The 26,835-nt window shown below is 34.4% G+C and overlaps 1 protein-coding gene across 4 annotated transcripts in view; it reads right to left on the reverse strand.

Annotated features, from left to right (window-relative positions):
- SBF2 (SET binding factor 2) overlaps nt 1-26,835 on the reverse strand; it is a 465,129-nt gene that overhangs the window by 230,260 nt on the left and 208,034 nt on the right. For all 4 annotated transcript variants that reach the window (XM_063093054.1, XM_063093057.1, XM_063093056.1 and 1 more), the window contains exons 3-6: nt 21,872-22,009; nt 5,976-6,098; nt 4,679-4,789; nt 3,328-3,433 (exon numbers count right to left, since the gene is read on the reverse strand). In XM_063093054.1, the coding sequence (XP_062949124.1) occupies nt 3,328-3,433; nt 4,679-4,789; nt 5,976-6,098; nt 21,872-22,009 (478 nt within the window). The remainder of the gene's footprint in view (nt 1-3,327; nt 3,434-4,678; nt 4,790-5,975; nt 6,099-21,871; nt 22,010-26,835) is intronic.

Raw genomic sequence — 26,835 nt, forward strand, 5'->3', positions numbered from 1 at the left:
CCCCAAAGTGCATCACTAGATACTATAGTCCAGTCTCACTCTATTAAAAAACTGGATGTCCTTTAAATCTTTTTTAATCTAGAAGTTCCTCCTCCATTCCTTTCCTTTCCTTATTTGTTAAAGAATCTGGGACATTTGACTGATATGGTTGCTAACAGCCTGGATTTTGGTAATTACATTCTCTTGGTGCAGTTCAACATGTTCCTCTGTCTTCTTCATTTCCTGTCATCAGACTCAGGTGTACTCCCTCTGGCAGGTAGCATTTATCAAGGTTAGGTACATAATATTTGTGTGTTTTTTGTGGTAGCAGTTGTCGATGCTCGGATACTCATTCACTTAGGGTTGTTAAATGATGATATTCCATTTCTACCATTTATTTTTCATTTATTAATTAAGATACTTTAAAAAAGAGACAGTTCCCTCATCTGTTATTGGGTTACCATGATTCTCTTCTTTTATTATTTGTTTTCCTTTCTAAAAAATTTTCTTTTTTTATTTGTTTTTCCTTTTTTATTTGTTTTCAAGATAACAAATTGGTTCCCTGTCATATTCTGGGGTAGGTGGTAATTCCTTTTTATTTTAATATTATGAATTCATATATCTGTTAAATTAATTTTGGCCCAAAGATTTCTTCAGACATAGTAAACTGTAACCTAACTTGATATGCAAACAGACTGTAACCTACTCTTGTAACCTACCTTGATGTGCAAACAGATGGTAATTTACTCCTGTAACAAGGAGGCCAGTCTCAGCCAATCACAGGCAGCCAATGTTCAAACTGTGTCCAAATAAGGCAAACGCCCAGCTGTAACCAATCCAATTTTATACCTCACTTCCATTTTGTGTATGTCACTTTCTTTTTCTGTCTGTAAATCTTCTTTTACCACGCCTGCAGCCTCAGAGTCATTCTGAGCCTATTCTGGTTCTGACAGCTTCGCGATTCACAAATTGTTTTTCGCTCAATTAAGCTCTGTTAAACTTAATTTGTCTAAAGTGGGATTTTTTGTTTTTGTTTTTTTTTAAAGCAGATCTTAAAATATTTGGTGGGTTTCAATCATTTAAAATTATGGTCATTTTTGAAACAAATTCTACCCTCTTAGATCATTTGCAACCCTCTCTAAGATGGCTCTTGAATTATTTTGACAAGGTCCTAACATTTTTTTCTTTACTGAGCTACAATTCACATACCATAAAATTCATTCTTTTGAAGTGTACTGAAAATTCAGTGTTTTTTAGTAGAGTCACAAGGTTGTGCAACCATCATTAGTATCTAACTCCAGAACAATTTACACCTTCCAAGAGGAACCCCATACCCATGAGCAGTCGCTTTCCATCTCCCTCTCCCTCCCTCCAGTCTCTGGTAACCACTAATCTACTTTCTGTCCCTATGACAGACATTTCATATAAACAGAATCATATAAGATATGGCCTTTTGTGTCTGGCTTTTTTCACTTAGCATGTTTCAAGATTCATCCATGTTGTGGCATGTATCGATACTTCTTCATTCCTTTTTATGGCTAAATAATTTTCCATTGTATGTAAATACCACAATTTGTTTATCCATTCATTAGATGACAGACATTTGGGTTGTTTACATTTTTTGACTATAATGAATAATGCTGCTATGAACATTCATGTACAAGTTTTTGTGTGAATATGTGCTTTCAACTTTCTTTTAGAATTTCATAATTTTACATACATACCTGTTGAATCATTACCGCAATCAAGATTATGAACACAAACCTCACCCAAAAAGTTTCCTCATGTCCCTTTGTAATCTCTCTCTTCCCACCATAGATTAGACTGCATTTTCAGAAATTTATAGAAACTAAATCACACATATGCATTCTTTTTTGCCTGATGGTTTTCATTCAGCATAATTAATTATTTTCAGGTTAATTTATGTTGTATGTATCAATAATTCATTCCTTTGTATTGCTTAGTAGTATTCCATTATATAGATATACCACAGATTTTTTTATCCATTGCTATTATCAGTTATCCATTACCACTGGTGGACATTAAGTTTGTTTCCAGTTTTTTACTATCGTAAATAAAATGACTTTGAACATTCATCTACAAATATTTTTACGGACATGTACTATCATTTTCCTTATGTAAATGCCTAGGAGTGGAATGGCTGGATCATACAGTTTGCTTAAGTTTTTAAAAAATAGTCTAACTGTGTTCCAAAGTAGCTGTACCACTTCACATTCCTATCAGCAATGAATAATAGTTCCAGTTCCTCCAATCTTTGCCAATACTCAGGCAGCTCTCCGAAAAGCCAGAACACTGGATACTCCTCTCTCTCCCTCCTGAAGGATAAGCCTCAAGTTGTGTGCCTTCTCCTAATCACATCCAATCACTGCCAGACATCCAAACTATGACAGTTCCTGCTCATGCTCCCAGTGAGGCGACACAGAACCAGCAGCCACTTAGTAGTCAGAAACTCAGGAAGCAAGCTCCACTCTTCTCTCCTCCCTGCCTCTCCAAGCAGAGGAGAGTTGGGAGATAGGCTGACACAGGTAATGGGAAATTACTCTATTTACCCATTTCATTGCTGCTGTTCTTGGCTTTGTGCAAGCCTGGGGTAACTGGATTCTGAATTGGTCATATAGGTATTTTTTTGGTATATGTTAAATCAGTTTCTGTCAGGAACGAGGGCTGGAACTTCCTATTCCACCATCTTGCTGACATCACTCCCCAAATTCTCAATCAATAAGTTAAAGAGAAATGGTAGCATTTGGGTACATGAATTAATTTTATTTGTGTCATACCTTTCTATTCTTCATGGCAAATCTTTGCTTTCATTGCCCCTTTTGAGGTATACAGCCCCTTATAAAAGTAGAACAGTCAAGTGAATGGTGCTTGGCTAAAAGCAATTAAGTCAGTGGTTAGCAGGGACCATGGAAAAGCTTTAGGTAGTCCATGAACTCCCTAAATTTTTTTTACAAAAGTTTAGGAGGGGAGATTTAATCAACAAGATGTTCTTTGGAGAAGTAAGTGCCACCAGGGAAGGATTACTTTTTTCACACATTAAAGAAAATACCTATAATTATATTAGGACTTAATTAAGATAACTCAGGAGTAGAAACTTTCACTGAGAGAAGAGAAGTAGAGAGATTGTAGAATCTGGCTTAAAAATTTTAAAAAAGAATGAACACTAGATAAGATTAGGACCCACAAACCTATAGATTTGATATATCAGATATTAATGGTTTGTTTTATATTTTCTTGATTCATGTCAGGTGATGTGAAGTTAAAATAAATCTTTTTTTCCCCACAGGCTTCTACAAGAAGATATTGAAAATGGGAGGAAAGACATACCCAACTGCTGGAACAGGAGAGCCACACTAGTGCCTGTGACTGGAAGACTATCATGTAAAGGAGTCTGGATCAGCTGTCTATCTCCTGCACCCAAGGAAAACAGCTTCTGCAGAATGGAAGAAACACACATATACATACACATACACACAAATAATTTTAGACATTTTCTTAAAACGAAAATCCCTTTGAAGTTCAATTTTATTTTATTATATTTTATTAATTTTTTTTTTTGTGGCTGGCCAGTATGGGGATCTGAACCCTTGATGAAGTTCAATTTTAGAGCAAATGACCATATAATATCTGGTTAACAGATGCAAAGAGCAACACTGTATAGCCCAAAACATTCAAGTTACTTTGTGTACAAATGAATATAGTGCAAGAAAATTCAGTAGTTGAAAGTTGAAAATTTATTAGAAAGGAGACACATACAATGCTAAAGTCAACAACTTTACTAAAGGCCCACAAAACAATTCTCCTTCTCGTAAAGTTTAGGACCATGACCAAACCCATTTTAATATCCTACCTTTGGAGCAGAGGTAGAAGAATGAGGGAAGAGAGAGCAGGAGAAAAAAAAAGAAGTATAAAAATTTAAGACAAAAGACACTGGAAAAGACAGAAGACAGTTAAAAAGGCAAAGGGCAAGAAAAAAGGATGCCAATTTCACTACAAGTAATGTCTTTGTCAGACTGAGGACAAACAATATAACTTTTAGAGGGCTGTCCTCTCTTCCCAATGTTATATAAGAATAAGCAAAATAAATTTTCAATTAATGATTTTTAGGGTTTAAGAGTCTATTTTTTTTCCAAGCACGATTACCCTAGAAACAATAAATAAATCCTAGCAGCTGAGGTTCTTATTTTTCTATTCAGAGACAAATATGTAAATCTTAAGACATATAGAATAAATAAATCTATTCAGAAGCAGTTATGTCACAAAGATGTGTGCTGAGTTTTCTCAATGTTATTCGCTAATTTTTATCACTGAAATGTTTTTTATTTAAGTTAATAAAAATGAGGTGTAACATATAGAGGATTAAGAAAGGCAGAAAGCATATTTAAAAGTACACTTAAAAAAGTGTACTTTCATAGAGTTCAAGTTACACAAAATATGACTTCTAATTATGCTATGTGAAAGGTGAACCCCATGTTAAAATTAACCTCATGACCTAAGAAAAGAATGGAATCTTGGGTGCCTAGAAGGCACACCACAGGGACAATGGTTAATTAAACTAAGATCTTCTCTAAAACAAAAATATTTAAAGAATTCTCTTTCCCTTTCTTCATAAATTAAATTAAATAGAGGAGAGGGAAGAGGAACAGTTCCTCTCCATCTCCCTTTCTATGCTGTTTACCTGAGACCCTCCAGCTGCTGGGACAAGGCAGGCACAAAGGTTTGCAATGAGACTTTCCAAGGAGACATTCAGACTGTCCACATACACAGTATAGATCAAACCCAGGCAAGCCTGAAAAGAGAAAGATGTATGTAGTTATTTCATGGAAAAAGGAAGCACTAAACATAAATTTTTGTGACATCTGCTCCTAGAAAAATTTCTCTTTGAACTTAGTAAATTATATTCTACAGTGAACATGGAATACATTTTAAGTAGCAAATATTATTCAGTTTATTAAATTTTCCTCTAAAACCAGACCTTCATATGAGCTTCTGAGATGAGTTTATAAAAAACAGAAATCCATAATTTGCAAAACAGGTGTGCTCAGATAATTAGTTTAGCGACTCTGTAGGGCTAAAATTGCTTTTGCTTCAACCTACTTTATAAAACTACAGATTTCAAGATAAAAAGTAAGAAACTTTATCTTGTTTTGTGGTTTTTGTAAATCAAGATAATTTATTCTATTGAAAATTTAACTTATGTGACTTATAAACAAAGGATAGCAGAACAGAGACAAGATAATAAGATTAATACTGAGCTCAGAGGAAGGTGGGTGGTAAAATATAAGGTAAAATGCAATCTTTATAAATCTCTAAGTTTATTGAAATTTGTGACTCTGAAAAATTAGTATTTGTTAGGAGTTACCCACTGTCATTGAAATCTTGACACTAAGTTAATTTTTCTAAAATAAATGTAATTTCACTTTCTGGAAAAGTTTTCCAGAAATTACATATTAGTACAAATTGTTATAAATAAATTAGAATTTTTCTTTACACTTGAAAATTCTGAGTGTTTAAAAAAAGAAAATATCTGCAGTAAACAATATTTTAAAGCTATGTGGGCAGTTGTATAATCAGAATTATCTGAAATCTCAAACACCCATCCAATTATTTACTTGAAACTGACTCCCCATAAGGTGAGTGAACATACAAAAAGATGTTAAATTACTAATGTATTTTAAATTTGCTACAGGTAATCAAATTATTTCTTATTTATAAATTTCATGTTCAATAAGTATGAGATCTATTTTAAAACAAATACTACGTCCTTAGAAGTTTATAAAGTCACATTAACTTACTCAGGTTTTTATTTCATCCAAGATGAATGTATTTCTCCCGTTCATGCTAATTTTATGTTATTGGTGAATTCCTAAATCAACCTAACGATATTTTCAATACAAAGAACTTGACACCATGGTTCACTCAAAACAGATTTACCCAATAATACAAATGAATAATGATAACTATGAGTTCTTTACCCTAAAAATTTCTGGATAATCTAATCTGGAAACCAACACCAGGCTTTTGGGAGCAAACACTTCTGCAGGCTGAATTAAACCAGACACTTCCTCTTCACCTTCAATCTCTTCCTTCTTAGTTCCCTAGAAAAACAGACACTAAAATCAATGGACAAAATTTCCTAGGTTCATAATTCACAAAAGATGGACATAACATACACCTTCAATATAATTTACAAAAATCCAAAATTAATTACAAAATATAATTTACAAAAATTAAAAGAAAGACTAAACTTTGAGAGCAATTTAAGAGGCAAGTAGCAGGGAATGCTTATTTCATTTTTAAAAAAGTCCTTAAGCTCCAGATAGGTATCACAACTTTACTTGAGCATTTCCATTCTGAGTGAGGTACCAGTAATTGAAGGTAAATAAGACATGTTTGAATTATTTTAAGTAGTGACCAAAACAATTAAAAATGATACTCACTTAAATAGAAAGTCAATTTTCAAGAGACAAAAAAAAAAAAAAAAACCTGTTTTAGAAATAAGGCATTAATTTTCATTTCTGTTTTCTGCTTGTCCTAATCTTTCAAACAAGGACTCTAAGGCTTGTAGAATGCTCAATGCTCTTGAAAGTAAAGCACAATCAGTTCTAAATTGCTTTTGGTCATAGCAACAATGCCAATAAATTTCAGAATGTACTTAATGCCACTGATCTGTATACTTAAAAATTGTTAAAAATGGTAAATCTTATGTATATTTTACCACAATAAAAAAAAGAAAGTCTTAAAAAAAAACTCCTAAGTTTCAATGACTAAATACTGGTTAATACACTTGGAAAAATATTATTCTTATTTATGAGTCAACAAATACTGCCTGTGCACCTATTGTTCCATAATACTATATGGCATACTGTAAAGGTTCTAAGGGAAAAAAAAGGTCAAAGTTAATAAAGCATTAAGAGTTATTTCTAGATGATATTCTAAGATTCTAGGACATTTCCCCTAACTAGAATCTCTGCTTTCCTTTACAGCTTAAAATTTACCTTTCTCCCTGAAGCCTTTTCTTTATTGATTATTTTTTTCTCTTACTTTCCAGAGTGGTTTACCAACAGATCACACTTGCTTATGCTTATTTCTTTTGCGAAGCCTTTCCCTAAAATGTCACAAAATGCCATATCCAGCTTCCTGCTTGACATCTCCACTTAGATGACTAACAGATATCTCAAACACATCCAAACCGTAGCTCCTGCAGAATCCCCTATCTCAGTTAATGGCAATCCAGTTCTTCCACCTGGCAAGCCAAAAATCCTCATTCCCCTCTTTTTCATAGCCCATATCTAATTGTCAACAAATCCTGATTTGTCATCACCTCCACTGCTACCATAATACTGTGAGCCACCATTATCTGTTGTCTGGATTATTATAATACCCTTCCTTTATCCCCTTTATTCTTCTTCAGCCCCACTTTGTTTCCTTGTTGCTCTTCAAACGTGCTAGGCATGCTCCTATCTACAGGCTTATGCACTTGCTTGATATTCCTTTGCCTCAGATACTCTTTCCACAGATACCCTAATGACTAAGTTCCTCATCTCCTTTAGGTTTTCATTCAAGCATCTTCTGCTCTGATAAACTTTGGCTTAGCCATCCTCATTGAAATTGCAATGCCCTACCACTCCCTGTGTCCTTTCCCTGATTTATTTTTCTCCATGCCACTTGTCACTACCCAATATATTATCCATTTTACTTACTGTATCTTGTTTGATTTGTCTATCTCCCCCACTAAAATATATTCCATAAAGACCAGGATTTCTGTCTGTTTTTTTCAATGGTGATTTCCCAGTTCCTAAAATAAGAGTTGGGCATATAGTTGATACTTAATATTTGTTCACTACATACAAGCAAGAGTAAATTTTCTTGGAATGGTCCTGGGTATTTTGCCAAGGGAAGTCCTTTTTCCTCCACTCACGGAGGCCAAAAACTATATTTTCTATTTCCTTTAGAGCCCATTTAGTTTCTAGTACAGTGCAATATAATCAAGTATTAGATGTCCATGGAATGCACATATCCAAAGGGAACTCTCTGTCTACTTTTTACATGTACGATAAGGTCCATATGCTGTTGAAAGATTTTCATTTGTTACAAAGCAAAAACTAAAGTTAGGTTGGTTGGTTTTTGGAATCCTTAGAAATAATAAAAATGTGATGAATATGAATTTACCAAAGATCTCCACACTTAATGAATCATATTCTTCATGGATTACTAATAAATTCAAAATGACAAAAGGATGACTAAAATTCCTGGAAGAGATAAAACTATTCACATTTTTATGAGATTGTAATAAAAGCCCTTGAGTACCGTTAGAAGTTAGCTTGAGTAAGCAGAGAACCATTTCAAATAAATGACCATTAACCTACTTTGACCAAAACACAAAATAGAATGCATCAGTCATTTCTTAAAGCTGTTCTTTAATTAAACACCCACTAAAAGGAAGAGTTATTAACAATAAAGAAAAAAGATCCAATATAATGTAAATCAGAATTAAGTAAAAATAATTTCACTTTTATTTATATCACTTTTTATTACAGATGTTGACTTCTGCATTGTAAATGTGCTATAAATCCTAAAATTTTATTATTCTTAACTCTAATAACTCTCCTACAAGAATACAGTGTCCCAGGTTTAGAAAAAAATTCATATTTCTGTATTCAAAACAAAATTTAACGCTATGATAAAAAAACCAACAACAAATAAACCCAAAAATTGTTAGATAAAATAAGGTTTGTTCCAGGAGATGGTAATGTGATGCTATTGATCAAATTCTTCTACAAATAATTTATCACATAAGGGGAATACTGCCTCTTCTGTATGACTGCTAGAATATCTTTTGTGTAATAATTATATAATGGTACTGGCTTTATTTGTTGTGTATTTTACAATGACAGATTTTCACATATTAAAAAGATGTGGAAAACTTAATAATCAGGAAATTCAAAACTTAGCCTATGAATGTAAGATATTTAATAATGTTTGAAATTTAATATTTTACAGTATATTTTCACAATATTTTATAAAATATTTTCACAATATTTTATCTAGCTGAACAATATTTACAAGGCTTCTAACACAAACAACTTAAAAAGCACTATCTATACAGAGTGTGTATGAGTGAGTATAAATATGTAGTGAGTGTCTTTATACTTTCAACATGGAGGAAGAAAGGTCTAGAAGGTTATACTTCAAATGCTTTTGGGTCTTCAGATTACAGTTGATATATACCACATATAAATATATATACATTAAGAGAAAAATAATTTTCAAACATGTTCACATTTATATTATTTTTATAACAAAAAGTTTAACATTTAAAAAAAGCAAAGACTAATGTACCAGAATGTGTTTATTTATTAAACATTTACTACATGATTGACCACACAATCGCTATCACAGAAGGACAGGGTGCGGCCCTTTCTGTCAGGAAATTTAAAATCTAGCTTAAGTGCTAAGAGCAACACAGGTGAAACAATAGCAATCAGTGCAAAACAATACTGCAACATTATGTGGTTCATATTTAAAGTGCTTGGTAAACTTTGAGAAGGGAAATCTGTGAGGCCCACAGCAGTGAGCTGGGACTTAAAATTATCTTTTATCATATTATAGTCAGGGGTAAAAGTAAAGTGAAAAAAACAAATCCAACATTAAGGGAAGCCAAAGCATTCAAAGAGGTCAATCTGAGAAAAAGGCAGTATGCTTTGTACTGCGACTGGCTTGAATTGTAATGTATACCTACCTGCCCATATAATTTTACTAATTTTAGTCCTATGTACCTTTAAAAAATATGGTGACCTGAACACTAATTTTTTATGCTAAGCATATTTAACTAAAATTCCTTGCCTATTCTGACATTATTAATTGATAAAATAGATTAATTTGCAATAGTTTTTTTAATATCAGAAGAATATAATAATGGTCATTTGTTGATGTTTATAATTTTTGGCATCTTTTATTTCAATAATTCTTACTACATACCTTCTTTAAAACATCTTTAGTCTCCAATTAATATCTAATGCATTAATGAATTAATGAAATCAGAATTAATGAATTCATCATAAACTGGGGAATATAGCCAGTGGCATTGAGAAATCATTTATGCCCAAAATATAATTAATTCAACTTTTGTTTAAATTTATTTTTTATTAGCATATTAGTTGTTACAAATCATACATATTCTTTATGCCCCTTATCCAATCCCCCCTCCCCCGCTCCTCCCCTCTAAAATAACCATAGATTTGTTCTCTCCATCTGATAGATTAACTGTTCCTCTCTTGGTTTGTTGCCTAATGATCTGTCCAATACTGAGACAGGTGTGATCAAGTCCTCCCCTATTATCGTAAATCAGATGATGCTTCTCCTATTGCTCCAGAGTGCAGCTGAGAGTCTGATGTGCCATCTGCACAGTGGCTGTGACTACTGCTATAGAGACTAGCAGCTTTTGTGGCAGCCATGGCAATTGCAGTGGCTATGGTGCTCTACCCATATGTAAATGGTGTTTTTGGTATGCTGAGTGTTTTTGGCTTCCCCCAACTACAAAACTCAGGACCCTGGCAAGGTCTCAAGTTTCAATTGTTAAATAATACTCAAGGATTCTTTGGCTTATCTTATAAAATTATTAAGAACATTTAGAAATGACTTAATGTCAAAATCATGAGAAATACTATTAAGCTAATCCTTATCTCTTGAGGAAAAAGAGATAACGAGTACAAACTTTTGTGTGAGGTGGGGAGACAAGGTTAATTACCCCAAAATTAGGTTTTCATAAATTCAAGAATATTATACTGTAATCCACCATAGTCAATGGATTCCTTTTAAATTTCTTTTTCACTACCTGATAAAATTGGTGAAAAAATTAAACACAATAAAATATGAAATTATTTTTCTAAGACAAAACATTACATTAATATTGTATGATAAACTACTAGATCTTAGAACTTAGTTCAACAATTCTTACGTCAAATAAAATACACTTCCCTGGAATTCCTGATGGAGAAGTTTATACATTGGTCACAAGGATCAAGATTTCAGCTTTATTTTCTTAAGGAATATATGCTGAAACTTTGTTTAATGACCATGTAACATGGAGCATTTAAATATTGCATAAAGAAATAGGACATTTTGTTATAAGCAAGTATCATGCAATAAATTCAACAATGTACATTCATCTAAAAAGTACACCTTGTTCAGAAGACAACTTGGAATTATATTCTTTGGTCCCTAACTTTGATGGAAATTTTAAAGTATATCTACTATGAGCATCTTTGAATCATAATTTAGATGAAATTAAGTATATCTACTATGAACAATATTGAACTATATCTTAAAAATAAGATATAGTTAATATGACAATAATAAAAATGATACAGTAGTAGAAGATATTTCAAATCAACTCTACCTTCTTCATTTTACAAATCAGCAGTCTCATGCCCAGAGAGATAAAATGACTTGTTAAGGTCATACAGCTCATATAAAGCATAACTGGGATTAACAAGCCAAGTCTTCTCTTAGGCTAGTTCTCCTTCCATTGTCTTATATTCTTACCTGTAACCTTTACAAGAAATAAGGTATTAGTTCAAATTCAGGTATTTGAGAGAGATAACATATGAGAAGTCAAATTGTTAATACAAAAAGTTAGAAAAATAAAAAAGAAACAAACAAAAAAACCCACATTCAGACTTCTTTTTTCCTTTAACTACATTTGAATGTAATAATCTTCCCTGTGTTTAAATAACATAACATTATACAGTTCTTACTGCAGCTCTCCCGAGACTAAAATTTTTGTTGAAATTAAAAAGGCACTTGATGTTGAACTTGGGAACTTGTTCTCAGAAGCTTCTCCTGTTCTTTTAATGTCTCACATAATTTTAACTATGTAAAATAAATTAGTCATAACTAATTTGGGGACAGTTTTTCCCTACAAAATCTGTGAGGAATATCAAGGGGACTGTTAAGATTCAGCATTCTGTCCATTAGCCCGTTCCCATTTTAAAAAGGGAGAGAGGGTAGAGATAGAATGATTTGGTAAAAAGCATAATCTTCACCATTCATACTATAAGGAGAATCCCACGTGGATACTTGCATAAATTGTAAATTATCAAAAAAAACCAATAAAATAAACTCAGAATATGCAAGTTTCCCAATTTTTTTTTCTGTCTGAATTATGCTACTTATACTAGTTTAGTAGACTCTGTTGACTGAATAAAGTCTAAGAATTAGTCTCTGGAATGATATAAAGTATAATGTTGATTATATTATGGGCAATCCCAGTTCTCACACTTTGCTATTTTTAATTTCTAGTTCAGTGAAATACATTATCATTGAATAAACACTTCTTGAGAGAATGAAAATTTTTCCAAAAAGATATTCATCACGTTAGTCATAATATTGATAAAACAGGAAATAAATCTCTATCAGCAAACTGATTAAATATATCATATCCATATGGTCAATTAGTATATAGCCATTTTAGCAAAAAAAAATTCTTATTATTGGAAGAAGATATGTCAAACTATAACTTTCTGTTCTCTCACTTTCTTCCCTATACATTTTACATTTTCTACAATGAACATAGTTTACTTTGCTAACAAGGGGGAAAAAAAGAAACAGAAAATGATTGAGTTGTATTTGGATAAGTCTAGCAAATGTTTTGTATGTGATTTCCTCTGCTGCTCCAAGTTTTCTTCTAGATATCAGCTTAGAAATGCATTTTTATTACTTCATTTTCCAGCTAATTTCTTGATCTTTTAGAACTAATTGTTGGTACGATATTATGAGCATTTAAATTTATTCTGTTTTCTCAAATAGCCCACCAACTGTTTAAATAATATTTGTTGAAGTGTAAAGATTTCATTGATTTGTAATGCTTCCATTATTGGATACTGATCTCCTATACACACTAGGATCTGCTTCTAGACTATGTTTTCTGTTTCCATAATTGGTCTTATTCTTGACATTTGTTCTCGAACCAATAACACACCAATACGGATTTTTGTGTGCTGATTTTGTATCCTGCATTTTGCTGAAATCATTTATCAACTCTAGGAGTTTTTTTGTAGAGGCTTTAGGCTGTTCAATATATAGGATCATATCATCCACAAACAGTGACAGTTTGACTTCATCTTTTCCAATGTGGATGCCCTTTATTTCCTTCTCTTCTCTGATTGCTCTGGCTAGTACTTCCAACACTATGTTGAATAGGAGTGGTGAGAGTGGGCATCCTTGTCTAGTTCCTGTCCAGAATGATATTGACAGTGGGCTTATCATCTATGGCTTTAATTATACCTAACTTGTAGAGAGTCTTTATCATGAAAGAATGTTGAATTTTGTCAAATGCTTTTTTAGCATCTATAGAGATGATTATATAGTTTTTGTCTTTGCTTTTATTGATGTGGCATATCACATTTATTGATTTGCATATGTTGAACCAACCTTGCGTCCCTGGGATGAATCCCACTTGATCATGGTGTATAATTTTGTGTATGTGTTGCTGTATTCTGTTAGCTAGTATTTTGTTGAGGATTTTTGCATCTGTATTCATCAAGGATACTGGCCTGTACTTTACTATTTTTGATGTACCTTTGTCTGGTTTTAGTATCAGGGTGATGTTTGCCTCATAGAATGAGTTTGGGAGAATGGCCTCTGTTTCAATCTTTTGGAACAGTTTGTAGAGAATTGGTATCAGTTCCTCTCTGAAGGTTTGGTAGAACTCTGCGGTGAACCCGTCTGGTCCTGGGCTTTTCTTTGTTGGGAGCCTTCTGATAACAGCTTCAATCTTTTTTATAGTTATTGGTCTGTTCACATTTTCTATATCTTCCTGCCTCAGTTTTGGTAGTTTGTATGTGTCCAGAAATTTATCCATTTCCTCCAGATTTTCAAATTTGTTGGCATATAGTTATTTATAGTAGCCTCCAATGATTTCTTGTATTTCTGAGGTGTCAGTTGTAATATCACCTTTTTCATTTTTAATTCTTGTTATTTGGGCCTTCTCTCTTTTTTTCTTAGTTAGCTTTGCTAAAGGTTTGTTGATTTTATTTATCTTTTCAAAAAACCAACTTTTTGTTTCATCGATCTTTTGTATTGTTTTTCAGGTTTCTATTTCATTTAGTTCTGCTCTGATCTTAATTATTTCTTTCCATCTACTAACCTTGGGTTTGTATTGTTCTTGTTTTTCTAGATCTTTAAGGTGAAGTGTTAGGTTATCTATTTGCCATCTTTTCATTCTTCTGAAGTAAGCATTTAATATGATAAAATTTCTTTTTGACCGGTAAGGGGATCGCAACCCTTGGCTTGGTGTCGTCTGCACCACGCTCAGCCAGTGAGCGCACCAGCCATCCCTATATAGGATCTGAACCTGTGGCCTCAGTGCTAACAGCACCGCACTCACCTGAGTGAGCCACGGGGCCGGCCCAATAAATTTCCCCCTTAAAACTGCTTTTGCAGTATCCCACAGGTTTTGGTATGATGTGTCATTATTTTCATTAGTTTCAAGACGTTTTTTGATTTACTGTTTAATTTCTTCTTGGACCCATATGTCATTAAGTAGAATGTTGTTTAATTTCCGTGTGTTTGTATAGTATCCAGAGTTTCATTTGTTATTGATTTCTAATTTTAATCTATTGTGATCGGAAAAAATACATGGAATAATTCCAGGTTTTTTGCATTTGTTGAGACTTGCTTTGTGACCTAACATGTGGTCTATCCTGGAGAATGTTCCATGTGCTGATGAGAGGAATGAATATTCTGAGGTTGCTGGGTGGAATGTTCTGTAGATATCTGCCAAGTCCAATTGGTCTAAAGTGTTGTTCAGATCTTGTGTTTCTCTATTGATTTGTTGCCTAGATGATCTGTCCAATGTTGAGAGTGGGGTGTTCAGGTCCCCAGATATTACGGTGTTAGTGTCTATCTCATTCTTTAGGTCTAATAGTGTTTGCTTTATAAATCTTGCTGCTCCAACATTGGGTATGTATATATTTATGACTTATTTCTTCTTGATGGATAGATCCTTTTATAATTATATAGTGGCCTTCTTTATCTCCTTTTATGGTTTTTGCTCTAAAGTCTATTTTATCTGATATAAGAATAGCTACTCCAGCTCGTTTTTCATTTCTATTTGCGTGATATATCTTTTTCCATCCTTTCACTCTTAGTTTATGTGTGTCTTTACAGGTCAGGTGAGTCTCTTGAAGGCAGCATATTGTTGGGTCCATCTTTTTAATCTAGTCAGTCAGTCTGTGTCTTTTGAGTGGGGAATTTAATCCCTTTACATTTAGAGTTATTATTGAAAGGTGTTGATTTACTCCTAGCATTGTACTGATTTTTGTTTAGATGTCTTAAGTACCTTTTGTTCCTTTCTTCCTAATTTTCTGTTTGTCTTCTGTATTTGTTGGTTTCTTGTGGTGGTAGATAAACTGTTTTTCTTTTATTGTTAGCATTTTTGTTTTACTGATAGGTTTTGTTCTTTCTTGAGTATTCGTGGCAGTGATGGTTGTTTTTGAGGTATCAAACCCAGTACTTCCTTGAGAATTTCTTGTATGGCTGGTTGTGTGGTAGTGAACTCCTGCAGTTTTTTTGTCTGAGAAATATACTATTTGTCCTTCATTCTGGAAGGATATCATTGCTGGGTAAAGTATTCTTTTTTTTTTTTTTTTTGTCGTTTTTTTGTGACCGGCACTCAGCCAGTGAGTGCACCGGTCAGTCCTATATAGGATCCGAACCCGCGGCGGGAGCGTCGCCGCGCTGCCAGCGCAGCACTCTACCAAGTGCACCACGGGCTCGGCCCCTGGGTAAAGTATTCTTGGCTGGTAATTTTTGTCCTTTAGTACTTTGAATATATCATCCCATTCTTTTCTGGCTTTTAGGGTTTCTGATGAAAAGTCTGATGTTATTTTGATTGGAGCTCCCATCTAGGTAACTTGCCACTTCTCTCCTGCAGCTTTTAAGATTCTCTCTTTGTCTTTGAGTTTTGCCAGTTTGACTATCACATGTCTTGGAGAGGACCTTTCTGGGTTGAATATGTTTGGGGATCTTTGGGTCTCCTGAATCTGGAGATCTGTGACTATCCCTATACCTGGGACGTTTCCTGTTATTATTTCATTGAATGTGTTTTCAATGCCATTTCCATTTTCCTCCCCTTCTGGAATACCCATGATTTGGATATTTGAGTGCTTAAGGTTGTCCATTATATCGCTTAGATTTTCTTCAATTTTTAAAATTCTTTTTTCTTTTCTCTGGTCTGCCTGCGTTAATTCAAACAGCCTGTCTTCAAAGTCAGGAATTCTCTCTTCTGCTTCTTCCAGCCTGCTGGTTAGACTCTGTTGTGTTTTTTATTTTGCTGAATTAATCAGCTCCACAAGGACTGCTACATTCTATTTCAAGGCATTGGTTTATTTGTACAGTTCTTCTTTCAGATCCTGTATATTTTTTCTCATTTCTTTGTATTGTCTAACTGAGTTTTCTTATATCTCATTTAGTTTCCTTAGAATTGTTGCTCTAAATTCCTTGTCAGTCATTTCAAAGACTTCCTGTTCTATAGGATCTAGAGCTTGAAAGTTATAGTTTTCCTTTGGTAGTGATGTACTTTCTTGATTTTTCATATTTCTGGTATCTTTCCTTTAGTGTTTTGTCATTGTGGCAGGGGTTATCACAGTCCACTCATTTCACCCTGATGTCTGGCTTGGATTCTGAAGGGACTGCCAATTCTGGGCAGCAGGAACTAGCCTGGGCTGGGGGTCTTGCAGTGCCTGCCTTTTCCAGTGTGGCTGTTTTGGGGCGTGTGGGCCCAGAGGCTCTTAAGTCTCTCTAAGTGGCAGGGACTGGCCTGGGTTGGAGGTCCCGTGGTGCCTGCCTTTTCCAGAGCAGCTGTGTTGGGGCGAGTGGGCCCAGAGGCTTTTAAGTCTCTCTAAGCAGTGGGGACCAGCCTGGGATGGAGGTCCCGCACAGCTGTCTCAGGGTGTGTGGGCCCAGAGGCTCTTAAGTCTCTCTCTAAGTGGTGGGGACCAGCCGGGGCTGCAGGTCCCGCGGCACCTGCCTTTTCTGGCATGGCTGTCTCAGGGCATGTGGGCCCAGAGGCTCTTAAGTCTCTCTAAGCAGCAGGGACTGACCTAGGCTGAAGGTCCCATGGTGCCTGCCTTTTCTGGTGTGGCTGACTTGGGGCATGTGGGCCCCATGGCTCTCAGGCCTCTCTGGGCAGCAGACACTGGCCTGGACTAGGGTCCCACGGCGCACAACTCCTGCCTGTTCCAGCATAGATCTCAGGTCTCCTGTTGTTGCTTTTTAATAGTTGCAAATTGGCCACTTTGTGGAAGAGAGCAACACTAGGAAACGTCTACTCTGCCATCTTGACTGGAACTCCCTGGATTGACCTTTTTCTTTCCCCTATTCTAAGCCTTAGCTCTTGTTTTTTTAAATCTCCACAAGGCCTTTTAAATTCTGTAAGACTTATTCCAGTTGCCATTCTTCAATAACAATCTATTTCACTGAATAATACTTAGCATATGGTACTTTGGAACACTGTTGTACTTAAATTTTGGTTCTGCCTCCCAAGCTAGATTTTAAGACCTCAGAAATAAAGAAATACCCCCTATGCCCTCTATGTCTCTTTCTTTATTCCTCACCTTACTTCCCCAAATTACCCTCATTCATTCCCTCTCTTTCTTTCTTTGACTATAATTTGTTTGCCAACATACCAAATGTTTCACTGAGAATTAAATAATTATCATGGTTCAGAAACAGGTATAGGAATGTATGAAAGAATCTTAAAAAGACACAAAACTAAATGAAAATTTTAGATAGGTCTATCTTTTTTTTTTAGATTAGCCATAAAAAACCAATATCAAATCTATCATATTTAACTGATTACTTAAAAAAGTCTAGGATCACATTGCCTAGTTGAATAATTTGGGGAACATGTTATCAAAAGTCTAATGCCAAAGTTTTGCTTGCGATTACTGATAGTGTTATTGTATCTTGGGAAAAAAACAGATCCAACATTTTTTTATGTTGCACGATTATACTTTGGATGCTGTATGTCCCTAAGTTCCTTTTCTTTTGAATTCCAAATAATGTGTCATAGTATTATATTTGGTATGAAGTAATTCACACCAAATGAGAATTAAAATATCTATTTTGAACTGATGATATGATCCAAAAATAAAAGAAAAACACATTTTTTAAAAAGGACATAGCTAAACAGTTCATGCCAAAAATGAGAACAACCTTACTGATGGTTTAGAAAGGAACATCTTCTGGGTTTTAATTTATTTTTTCCAAATTCTACCTCATTGTTTGTGTCTTCTTTTGGACCAGGCAAGAAGACATTAACTTTCTGTTTCCAGCAGAGAAAAGCAGTCTTAGAATTCTGGCTAGTACCTAGCATATAAGTAAAATTATATAGAAGCTGGAATTCTCACAACTTATTTACATTTTCAGAATCTTGGAAAAATTTTTATGAAGCAGACTCTAAACTTTTGAAGTTGATTGTAATAACTCAATAAATTATACTTTCTTGGTCTACTTAAAATGTCAAGTGGGAAAATTTCTAAGCTAAATAGAAAAATAATTTTCAAAACACTGATTTGAAATATATAAGAACTCAGATCTTGGCTTCTAATATTATACCTTACTCAAAGTAGCCAAGGCTTCTTGAAGAAATGGCTGATTTTGAGGCTGAAGCAGGACAGGAATAAGATGAGCCTGTATCTGCTTGTTACGACAGAAAGTAAAAAAATGCTTGAAAAAAAAAATGAGGCCTTGTCCAAGAATACAGGAGCCAGCCTGAGGTATGCCCATTGGTCAAATATGGGACAATTTGTGCATTGAAATAATGAGACCCATTAATGAATTACATACTATTGAAGGGAAAAAAATGAATCCATGGGTCCATAGCTCAGAAAGATAGGCAACAAGGGCGAGCTCATGCTTACAGTAAAATGTCAACTGCTGACTGGTAAAGGTAGAGGGAGTGTGAAGTTGGAAAAATGATCATTTTGCAACCATCATACTCAAAATTGGCACAGGCAAGAATCATTAGTAAATGCTAAATCTAGGGGAGCATTATTGATGAGTAGTAGGATATTGGCATAGTCTTAAAGTGTCTTCCTACAGTTTGCTTATTAGTTGCAAGAGAAAACACTGCAACTGTACAATGGAGTAATCTGACAATCACCTGACCAGGTTACTAAAATTAACATATCAATGAAGGGCAGATAGACACTGTGTACTTCCAAATGTATACCCTTAAAAAGATACCTCTTGAAGGAACACATTTAAGTAGTATTCCAACTGTTGACATACGACCTGAATCTAATGAAAGGAGACATCAGAAAACACAAAATAAGAAATATTCTGTTAAAAAAAAAAGGGTGGGTAGTTACATTATTCAAAACTGTCAATGTCATAAGACAAATAAAGACTGAGCAACTAACTATTCCAAATGAAAAGAGACAAAAGAGAAATAAAAATTAAATGCAATATATGCAATATGTGCTGGATTCTGTACTGGAAGAAAAGGGGGCGGAGCTTTATAAAAAACATTAAGTCAAACGACACAATTAGAATATGAATGTAGACTAAAGTATTATATAGATGTTAAGTCTCCTGAGGTTGATAACTGTTTATGTACTGTTTATGTTCCTTTGAAATATAACTAAAGAATTTAGGGTAAAGGAAGATGATGCATGCCACTTTCTTTCAAATGCTTCAGAAAAAATTGTGTGTGTGTGTGTGTGTGTGTGTGTGTGTGTGTGCGCGCGCGCGCGCGCGCATGTATGTGTATGTATAGTGGAAGAGGGGAGGGAAGAGAGGGAGAGAGAAAGAAGGGAAGGAGGGAGTGAGGGAGGAAGGGGGAGAGAGATTTCAGAATAAATCAATGGGGCAAGATAAAAACAACAGGTGAATATGAGCAAAGGACATGTGAATGTTTGTACTATTCCTGCAATTTTTCTGTAAGTTTGAAATTATTTCCAAATAAAAAGTTTGAAAAGTACCCAAGAATTCCTAGAATCTCTTTATAAACACCTGCTACAATGTCTTAATGTATTGCCTTTCTGTCAGTTTATCTGGGGGAAGGAGAGGGTGAGTAGGGAAAAAGAGAGGAGGAAGAATCTAAATAATCTCAGCTTCATTAGAAAATACTGGAAAGTTGTGGAGAGGTACCCTCAAGAACATGGAAATAACAGAAAATATTACATTTCAGCATTAACTTAAACTCTGAAGATCAATATAGAAATGAAGAGCCAGCTAAAAGAGAGTAAGGGGTGCTTGGGCTAGAGAACACTCTCTAACTTATTTAGACTGAATTGATCAAAACGGGTATTTGATCAGCTATTTTTTGGCAACATGTATACAGACACTACTCAGGGAAGAGGAGACTATAGACACAGACTTCTAATTTTCTGTCCCCATTGACAACATAATTCTTAACTTCAAATAGAATCAATAGGCTATGTTAATCTGATAGTCCTAAAATATTTCACATCAAATATTCTTTAGTTTGATTCTAAAATCAAAAGCCTTCAGATTTTGATATGGCTTCCCACAAAGCTCTGACAACAAGGAGAGAATGTGCTGATGATGCAGAAAAAGCATATTTTGTTCTGTGTAACCTTTTAACGTTTTGTTGTAAATTAATAAACTAGCATACTGGTTTTAATACATCGGACTACATCATGAAAGTTGATTTATCTCCTCTGTATTAAAAAATCAGATTTCTGCATCCAGGAAATTCAGATCTTGGAGTCTGATAAATATAATCAAGATAGCAAATGTCCCTTTGTGAGGCCACCTCAGAAAGCAAGCCACTCTGTTCCCCTAGTGGTGATACTCAGTCATCTGTGTGTAGCAGAAACCACAACAGATAATGAAAACTGGCTCACTCAACAGCCTCCAAACCTCTTTGTAGTTCCCTTCTTATACCACAGAACCTGGAAAGCAAAACAAATCACCACCAACAACAACTACAAAAAATCCCTACTTTTTCCCGACTTTCTTGCAGGTAATTTCTGCATGTAATCTGACTTCCACAAGGGAAACAACCCATGTGACACTTAAAAGCAGAAATCAGCAGTGACACAGGGGCCACACATACAAGGCTGGATATTCTAGGGCAACTACAGTGAAGGTTACACTGTCTCATACCCAGAATCATAAGTGCCAAGTGGTAAAATGTTTCTGTGAGAACAGTCCCAAGCTGGGCTATTCCTAATACTCAGAACTGGTTCCTTACTTGCCCTTCACCCCTGAAATTCCATAAGTTGCCCAATACTTTGTCATAAATCCTTTCTGCTTAAATTAGAGGAAGTAGATCCAGTTGTCTGAAACTAAAACCTCAATCAATATTCTGAAAGAGCAATTCTTTTGAATTTCTATCATTCTAGCTTATGAATTTCAGTCTGATCATGTTGATAATACTACCACTAACAATAGTAAGTTAACATTTACTTGGGGGCTAAAACAATAATGTCAAGCACTGTAAAAAAAAGATTTTTAGACATTCTGATGAAATGTTCTACATTTAAAATAAAAAACCACTGGTGAGAAAAGACCCACTGGGAGAAGAACGGGCAGGGAAAATCACAGGTTCACCATGAGAGGAAACTAATCTTCTTAATAAGCCAATCCATAGATATGCTATTCTAAAAATATTCAGATTATGATCAATATTTTCAAAGGGGACAATTAAACCTGGAAAGTAACTTTACCTTGTTGCCCTCCACTCCAATATTAAACACAAAAACATAAAACGTTCCTCATGCTTTTTAAAGTAGCCCATAAAACTCAAAACTGCCAGTTTTAACTAAAACAAATATGCCATAAAAAAAGATTCCTAAATGTCCCTTTGACTTTACTTTGGCTAGAAAAGATTTTGTACCTGGAGATTGATCTCTGCCTCATAGAAGGTCAGGCATGAGCAGTAATGTCGATCTGAGTCAATGTCTGTCAGGACCACCACAAAGAATGTTGGCTGCTTCCTTTCTCTGGACAGCTGCCACCCACCAGGCTGACAAAACTAAACGGGATAAAAAAAAAGTTGTTACGTTTTAAAAGTTTAGTGAATATTTATTTATTAATTAATCTCTTAGAAATGTTAAACGTTCCCCTCATTTTAAAAATTCTACCTACTGTGGTATGTCACTTCAGCCAACATTTTAAAAAATACATGTATGGAGTCATAACGTAGAAATCTTTCACCAATGCACATATATATTTTATGAAGACAACCTATATTTTCCACAGATGCCATCTCTGAGACCTAGGTTGGTATATGTAGAAACATAAAATGAAGGACATTGCCCAACTATGAGAGCAAATCTTAAAATGAGATAGTTGGAGATAACATGTGAAGTATGTATCACTGATGGAAAACAGTTTTAAAAATTTCCTCATAAATCTAACAGTCTTCAATCCAGTACAGTAAGAGATATCCTGCTCACCAAGACAGACCACATTCTGAGCTATAAAACACACTTTTAACAAATTTAAAAATATATAAATCATATAGTGTCTGCTCTTAGACCACAATGGAATTAAACTAGATATAAATAACAGAAAGACAGCTGGAAAACCCCAAAATTGAAGACTGAACAACAAACATCTAAATAACACAAGGGTCAAAGATAAAACCTCAAGAGAAATTATAAAAATATTTGGAACTAAATGAAAATGAAAATACAATTTATCAGAATTTGCAGTGAAAGCAGAGCTTGGAGGGAAATTTACATCAATGAATACATATATTAGAAAAAAAGAAAGATCTAAAATCAGTAATCTAAGCTTTGGTCTTAGGCAACTAGAAGAGAAAGAGCAAATTGAATCCAAAGTAAACAGGAGAAAAAGAATTAATACAAGTTAAAACAGAAATCAATGATACTGAAAACAGAAAATCAACAGAGAAAAGCAACAAACCCAAAAGCTCATTCTTTGGAAAGATGAATAATATCAATAAGCCTCTAGCCAGGCTAACTAAGAAAAAAAGAGAGAAGAGACAAATTACTAATATCAGAAATTAAAGAGGGGACATCACTACAGATCCCATGGATGTTTAAAGGATAGTCAAGGAATACCGTGAACAACTCTTTGTCCACAAATTCGATAACCTAGATGAAATGAACCAATTTCTTGAAAGACACAATCTGTCAAAATTCATGCAAGAAAGACAATTTGAATAGGTCCATATTATTATAGAAATTGAATCAGTAATTAATAACTTTCCAAAACAGCACAAAGCCCAGATGCATTCACTGGTGAATTCTACCAAACATTTAAGGAAGAAATTATACCAATTCTCCACAGTCTCTTTCAGAAGATAGAAGCAGAGGGAATACTTCCTAACTCATTCAATGAGGTCAGTATCACCCTAATACTAAAAACCTGACAAAGACACTAGCAAATTGAACTCAACAATGTATGAAAAGAACACTGTGACCAAGTGAAATTTATCCCAGGTATGCAAGGCTGGTTCAACAATTCAAAAAATAATTCAAGTAATCCAGCACATCAACAGACTAAAGAAAAATAATCACATCATCATATCAATAGATGCAGAAAAAGCATTTGACAAAATCCACACCCATTCATGAAAAAATTCTCAGAGAACTAGGAACAGAGGGATACTTTCTCAACTTGATAAAGAATATCTACAAAAATATCTACAGCTAACATCATACTTAATATTGAGAAACTCAAAACTTTCCCACTAAGATCAGGAATAAAACAAGGATGCCCCCTCTCACTGCTGCTTGTCAATATTGTACTAAGTCCTAGCTAATACAATAAGAAGAAAAGGAAATAAAAGGTATATATATTGAGAAAGAAGAAACGAAACTGTTTTTGTTCACAGATGACAAGATTATATACAAGGAAAATCTGAAAGACAAAAAAACTCAGGTTCCAGAATACATTGTTAATATACAAAAGTCAATCACTTTCCTATATGCCAACAATGAATAAGTGGAATTTGAAATAAAAGACACAATACCATTTATATTAGCACCCCATAAAATGAAATATTTATGTCTAAAAATGTACAAGATTTATACTAGGAAAACTACAAAACTCTGATAAGAGAAATCAAAGAAGAACTAAATAAATAGAGAGATACTCCACGTTGGTGGACAAGAAGACTCAATATTGACAATATGTCAGTTCTTCCCACTTTCATTTATAGAATCAATGCAATCCCAATAAAAATCCCAGCAAGTGATTTTGTGGATATCAACAAACTGATTCTAAAACTTATAAAGAAAGGCAAAAGACCCAGGATAGCCAACACAATATTGAAGAAAAAGTACAAAGTCAGAGGACCATCACTACTGAATTTTAAGACACTATAAAGCTTCAGTAATGAATACAAGTGTGGTATTAGCAGAAGAATAGGCAAATAGATCAATGAAACAGAAAAGAGAGCACAAAAATAGACCTACATAAATACAGTCAACTGATCTTTGACAAAGGAGCAAAGGAAATACAGTGGGGAAGAGAGAGTCTTTTCGACATATGGTATTGGAACAACTGGACATCCACATTAAAAAAAAAAGAATTTAGACATAGACTTCACACTCTTCACAAAAAGTAACTCGAAATGGATCATGGAACTAAATGTAAAATGAAAAACTATGAAACTCCTAGAAGATAACACAGCAGAAAGTTTAGATGACCTTGGGTTTGGCAATGACTTTTTGTATACAACACCAAAGGCATGATCCTTGAAGGAAATAACTAATAAGCTGGAATTCCTTAAAATTAAAAACTTCTGCTCTGTGAAAGACACTATCAAGAGAACTGAAAGACACACCACAGACTGGAGACATCAGAAAAGTAAGATCTAGATGATTGCCTACATTTAGAGACAGAGATGTTAATAGTGGTCACAGCTTCTCTACAGAATGAAAAATTCTACCAAATGCATTTCTTTAAGCAAAGGCATACACGAAGAAACAGTATGAAAAGCTTAAAGATTCCATAATTAGCAAATAAGTGAAAATATTTATCTCTACTACACTTCTATTTTGAAATAGTAATTCATTCAACAAATATTTATTGAGCATTTAAGTATCATTTATTCTATAAATCTTTCTCTGAAACTTCCCAGTTTCTCTAGACTCCCTGCCTCCCGCCCAACTAAAGAATCAGGCAGTTTCTCTCCTGGGCTCCAAAATCATTTTTGTACATTTTTATTATAAATAATAACAACGAAAACATTTCCTTCTCTATATTTTCCTAGAACTTACTATCTATCCTACTTATCTTGTACAGAAAAGCTGACGTCAGTATCTTTATGTATATATTTTTCTTTTAACAATCCATCTACCCTAAATTCTACAACATTACATCTCAGGCTTATTTGTGACCGCCATAAGCTTTTTTTATTCTAGAACAGTAGCTCTCAAAGTGTGATATATAGTATCACAGCAGTTCCCAAGGTCAAAACTATTTTCATAATCCTACTAAGATATGGTTGTTTCTTTCTCTTTGATGGTATTTACACTGATTGTGCAAAAGCAACGGTGTGGTAAAGCTGCTTGCGTCTTAACAGGAATCAAAGCAGTAGCACCAAACCTTACTTGTAGTTATTGTATTCTTCATAGCTGCACATATTCAATAAAAAAGTCAGTTTCATGCTACACAAAATGGGAATGGACAGTGCTTTTTTGAACAAGACTACAAAGGCACAGACAACTAAAGCAAAAATATACAAATGGGACTATATTAAACTGAAAAGCTTCTGCAGAGCAAAGGACACAATCAACAAAGTGAAGAAACAACCTACAGAATGAGAGAAAGTGTTTGCAAACTACACATCAGACAAGGGGCTAATATCCAGAATATATAAGGAACTCAAACAACTCGCAACAAAACTCAAATAACCCAACTAAAAAATGAGCAAAGGACTTAACAGATATTTCTCAAAAGAAGACATACAAATGGCCAACAAGCACATGAAAAAATGTTCAAAATCACTAATCATCAAGGAAATGCAAATTAAAATCACAATGAGATACCATCTCATTCCAGATGGAATGGCTATTATCAAAAAGACAAAATAAAAGCTGGCAAGGATGTGGAGAAAAGGGAACTCCCCTACATTGTTGGTGGGAATGTAAATTGGTACAGCCATTGTGAAAAACAGTATGGAGGTTCCTCAGAGAACTAAAAACTGAACAACCTTAACACAGTAATTTGGAATATACCCAAAATGAAATCAATATTTCAAAGAGACACCTGCACTCCCATGTTCATTGCAACACTATTCACAATAGCCAATAGATGGACTCAACCTAAAAGCCCATCAACGGATAAATGGGTTTAAAAAAACCTGTGGTATATATTCACAACGGTATAGTATTCAGCTATAAAAAAATGAAAGACGGTCATTTGCAGCAACATGGATGGAACTGGAGACCAAAATGTTAAGTGAGTCACATAATCTCACTCATATGTGATATCCTTGAAAAAAAAAAAAAAAGGCTCTCATAGCAAGAGAGAGTAGAATAATGGTTAGCAGAAGCTGGGAGAAGAGGGAGTTTGGGGGAATAGGGAAGTGGTGAATTAATGGGTATAAAGCCATGCTATCTATTCTAAGCGAATTGATGCATAGTATATGCATGTTTTGAAACAACGCACTATACTCCACAAATATGTACAAATGGACTTTAAAAAAAAGGGGCTCATACGGCTAGAGGGGGTGCTGATAACACCGTTCCCCCCTGCAAAAAAAATAAGAGAGAGAGAATACATGGACATCTGGGGGAAAAAAATAGTCAGTTTCAGTTAAGAAGGCCCTTGATGAAGCAATAAGCATTTTAATTTCATTATAACTCAATCCTTGAGTACAAA

The sequence above is a fragment of the Cynocephalus volans genome, chromosome 4 (genome assembly GCF_027409185.1).
Source record: "Cynocephalus volans isolate mCynVol1 chromosome 4, mCynVol1.pri, whole genome shotgun sequence".
In the NCBI taxonomy this organism is placed as follows: domain Eukaryota; kingdom Metazoa; phylum Chordata; class Mammalia; order Dermoptera; family Cynocephalidae; genus Cynocephalus; species Cynocephalus volans.